The 4,624-nt window shown below is 35.7% G+C and overlaps 1 protein-coding gene across 1 annotated transcript; it reads right to left on the bottom strand.

The window, feature by feature from the left end:
• Positions 1-1,067: 1,067 nt before the first annotated feature.
• On the bottom strand, positions 1,068-2,882 carry LOC113335214. The gene is made up of 2 exons (XM_026581334.1): positions 2,821-2,882; positions 1,068-2,181 (listed from the first exon to the last, which is right to left on the bottom strand). Exon 2 carries the CDS (start codon positions 2,013-2,015, stop codon positions 1,068-1,070), a length of 948 nt encoding a protein of 315 aa, XP_026437119.1. The 5' UTR covers positions 2,016-2,181; positions 2,821-2,882.
• Between the last annotated feature and the right edge of the window lie 1,742 nt (positions 2,883-4,624).

Genomic DNA, 4,624 nt, shown 5'->3' with positions numbered 1-4,624 from the left:
TTCAACAACAAAGCAGTGGAGATGACACTCCTAGTGACAAAGGACGACCTAAAGCTCCTAAACGAAAGAGTAGAAAAGTTTCTCGTAGTAGTCGTGGTAAATGAGTGATTGCAACAATTAGTAGTTTGTTTTCTTATGTTTGGAAGACTTTTTTATTGCTGATTTGGTAGTTTGTTTCCTTATGTTTGGAAGACTTTTGTTTTGCGGATTTGGTAGTTTGTTTTCTTATGTTTGCTTCCAACATTTAGTTATATGGATTACTAAATGAATTTCATAATTTGGTCTTATGTTTTTTTTGTTACAATCATGCTTAAATTAAAATTTTGGATTCAACACAAGTAGTTCGGTTTGATCGCAAATTTACAGTGTAACCGAACTCAGCGTTCGGTTATATCGCAAATGTCCAGTGTAACCGAACTCAAGGGTTGAACAAAAACGAAAACATTCCAAAACATCCAGAGTCAGGTTCGTTTAACAAGGAAAAAACGGCATGTCACCGAACTGAACAGTACGGTGACCTACAAAAAAATACGGTGTAACCGAACTCAGCGTTCGGTTTTATCGCAAATGTGCAGTGTAACCGAACTCAGGGGTTGAAAAAACGAAAACATGCCAAAATATCCCGATGCAGGTTCGATTAACTAGGAAAAAACGTCAGATCATCGAACTGCGTAGTTCGGTGATCTGCAAAAAATATGTTGTAACCGAACTTTAATGTTCCAAAAAAATGACATTGTTCGGTTATCTGCAGAATTTTACCAGGTAACCGAACTCAAGCTTTGAGACAAATATGAAGATCATTTCCGCATCCTTAGAGACCTTTTCATAATGCGGTTTGGGTATTAAGTTCTTAGTAATTTCATTTTGGCAACGTCGTTTATTTTCATTTCCTAACTTATGTCATGAACTAGTTCGATATTGTGCTGTAATCTCATTTCCTAACCGAACTTCTATAAAATGCATTTGGAAAAATAACAAAATATGATCTAATAACACAAAAATAAGACCAAATACCAAAAAACACAATCTTTCATTCATATGATGATGTTCAAAAGCATACATATATTCTAGACAAAGGTACATCTAATCATCCCCAACGAAACTGCATGTCCATGTATAATTTTGTTCGATTCCTCCAAAGCTTTCCACATCTCCATGTTATGTTCATACATAATGCACCAACCCAACATCGTGTCGGGGCTAAATCCATTCCAATAAGAGTATGCGCATATCGGAGGCAATGCACAATTGTCTTCTAACTGGAGGCCTACAAAATGGTTGTTGTTAACTAACGCAATCACCACTCTCTTGCGTCTAAGTTGCTCGACACATATGGTTGTTTTGGGAGTGCAAGTGAAACTATCACCTTTTGAGAAATAGTGAACCACACAATTGAATGCGTCGGCGATTAAGTGCCCACATATCGGCATGCCCATCCAATGATCCCTTGTGATTGGATTGCCCCCGTGGAGACGGATTTGATACCTAAGGAATTGCATGTTGAGGCTATCATCCTCATCGGACAACATTCTCTTGTAAAATTCCGGTTTTTCCTTTAGCTTCATCTTCATCCTTTGACGAATATAAGTGATTTCATTATCAACATATAGTTTGGAACCTTGAGTGAAAGGCCCTAGTTGTTCCTTGACAACGTGGAAACCGCAATTACCATCTGGAGGGACATCATTGATGGATATGACATAATCTCTAATGTAAGGAGGTAGCTCTTCCAAGTACCTTTTATCAATATGAGCTGGTGTATCATCAATTTCTTTTTGCTTCACTTGACTTGGTTCCGACGGAGTGGGTTGAGAGCGTAACATCGGTCCTTTTTTCTTCATATTTCTTTCACTTGACTCGCCCTTTTGAATAATATTCCTTCCCCTTTTCTTCGAATCTTCTTGGTACTTAGCCGCAATATGCTCATGCCCACAAGGATCTCCACTTGTGACTAACATCGGGATCTCCACTTCTCTCACAAACCATTTCAAAACGAGTGTTGCTTTCTTTTCCATTCAAAACCAAGAAGCAATTGACTATTTTGGCATGTTCTCTAGCCCAATTCTTCGCATCAATAGGTAAGTCAAATACCAACTCATTCGCATAGTGAGTAGATGTATCTTCGAACAACATACCAATCGGAAAAGGTTGATCATGTATTGGTATAGGTTGTGATTCCATCTACAAGAAATGTAACAACATCAATGCAATCACAAATAAGTTCGGTCACATAATAATTTTATCGGGGAAACCGAACAAATAAAAGGAACCGATTTCGGTAACATGTGAATTTTATCGCAACAACCGAACTAATAAAAGGAACAGAGTTCGGTTACTTTGTATTTTATGTAGATAACCGAACTAGACACTGGAACTTCAAAAAAAAATTGTTTGTTAAGTTCGATTGGTTATGTTGTTAGGTTCAAGTTTGCGAAACAACCGAACTTATTAAACATAGTTTGGTTAGATAGTTGGTACATTCCGTTTGCGAACCAACCGAACTGTATACATTTGGTTAAACTTTATTTTTACGTAAAGTTCGGTTAGTTGCGAACCAACTGAACATAACACTGCATCTCAGAACTTCCATTAATGTGGAGTTCGGTAACCTGCATGTATGGATAAAGTAACCGAACTATATCTTCAAATGAGTTCGGTTACTTATTCATCTCACAAGGAAACCGAACTACACCTTCAGAACAGTTCGGCTACATGTTCTTCATATAATGTAACCGAACTGTGCAAAATCCAGTTCAAAATTTTACAATTTTGGGGAAATTTTTACCAATTCAACATACATTATCTAAGTTTGGAGCATACCTGTTCACCCAAATACTCTTCCTCCGGTTGTGGTTGATAAAATCCATCATTTTCATCTTGAGTTTCATTTTGGGGAAGAATACAATCACCATATAAGAAATAAGCCAAATCCAGATCATTTTGAAGATTAACAAATATTCTAGGAGAGGATGGAGATGAAGAATCAGTTGAGTTTTCATCACTTAAATACTCAAAGGGGGTGAATTGGAAAAAACTTTTATTTTCCATGTTTTTATCCTTCATCTTCTCTAACTCTACTCTCACAATAATTCTACTCAACTAATAATAAACCCATCTTTTAATTTAATCTCACTAATTGTTTTTAACTAAATCATTTCACTAATCATAACCTAAATTAATTAAAAGGGTAGATTAGGTATTAAATAAATAACTAGATATGGGGTGACCTAGAATTACTTTTAATGTCTTTACCCAAAATAAAACCATGGTCCCCCCAAAAAAACCATGGTCCCCAAAAAATCGTTTGCTAGGAATATTGGATTAAATTGGATCGAAAGAATTAGGCTATTTCTGTGCGACTATAAGCCCATAACTTCAAAATGTCCCTTATGGTCCAGCACGCACGACAATAACATTTTTTTTGACGGAATAACACAATATGCATACACCACAAAAGATGCATAACACGTTATGTAGCTATATTTTTGTTCATGTATCTATTATTTTGGTTATGCAGCCACTAAAACATTGTATATGCTTTATTCCAACAAGAAAACAGACACATAACAAATATGCAACCATTTTCTCGACTGCATAACAAGTTATGCATCTATAACAAGTTATGCATCCATTTTTTTGGTTGATTTTAGTGCATACAGAAAAAATTGATGCATAATGCATTATTCATCCATATTTGCGGATGCATGTCAGGTTATGCATCCATTTTCTCGATGTATAAAAGATTATGCAACAATTTTCAATTTCAAAGCTAATAAAGAAGATGTTGGATGATGCGTTATGCATCCATTTTCTCGACTGCATAACAAGTTATGCAGACAGTTTTTCGACTGCATGACAGGTTATGCAGTCATCACAGCATCATCTTCTTCTTCTTCTTTGTTTTTATTCGTTTTCTTCTCCTTGAAATCCTCTAGGCCATAGAAACATCCATCTTCCCAAATTTAGGAGACCACATATACATCCATACATCCACTACGACCATTACCTTTCTCCAATTTCTGACTGATCATCATTACAACAACACCAAACTCGATATGTTCATCATCCTAGCTCAAATGAGCTTCATTACTATTCCTTGTATTTTTCAAATCTTAAACTAACTCTTCTTCTTGTTCTACTTGATTGAAACAACTTCAAACCCCATCTCAATCTCAGGATACGTCTCAGATCCATCTTTTTAATCATAATACCTAATTCAAACAAAACCCATTCATACATCTCTCGGAAATAACAACAACAAGATCCCGATTTATCTCAGAACATCACCTCAAACCCTAACTTTTTATTTCATTCATCTAGTGTTTCCAATCTTTCTGTGATTATATTGTCTATCAATATTATTCATGGGAAGTCATAGTTATGAGGAAGAAGAAAACGAATTGAAGAAGAAGAAGTTCAGCGCGTGAATAAGAAGAAAAAAACAACGAAGAAACCTAAGAATTTAAATCATAGATCATATATTAAGGATGGGCGTTCTTAGTTCTCCAACCGTAAATCATATATTAAGGACGAAAAAGTATAAGTTTCTAGCCGTAAAGTAGGTATACGGTTGGGAAAATAAGAATTTCCAGCCGTAAGTAGGTATTTTCAGTTAAAACTTCAC

The sequence above is a fragment of the Papaver somniferum genome, unplaced genomic scaffold (assembly GCF_003573695.1).
Source record: "Papaver somniferum cultivar HN1 unplaced genomic scaffold, ASM357369v1 unplaced-scaffold_139, whole genome shotgun sequence".
NCBI lineage: Eukaryota > Viridiplantae > Streptophyta > Magnoliopsida > Ranunculales > Papaveraceae > Papaver > Papaver somniferum.
The sequence above is the reverse complement of the archived record's forward strand: the minus strand, read 5'-3'. Positions and strand labels throughout refer to the sequence as shown.

Coding starts and splice junctions, on each gene's coding strand:
- LOC113335214 (XM_026581334.1), bottom strand. CDS start 2,015: ATGGAAAAGAAAGCAACACTCGTTTTGAAATGGTTTGTGAGAGAAGTG.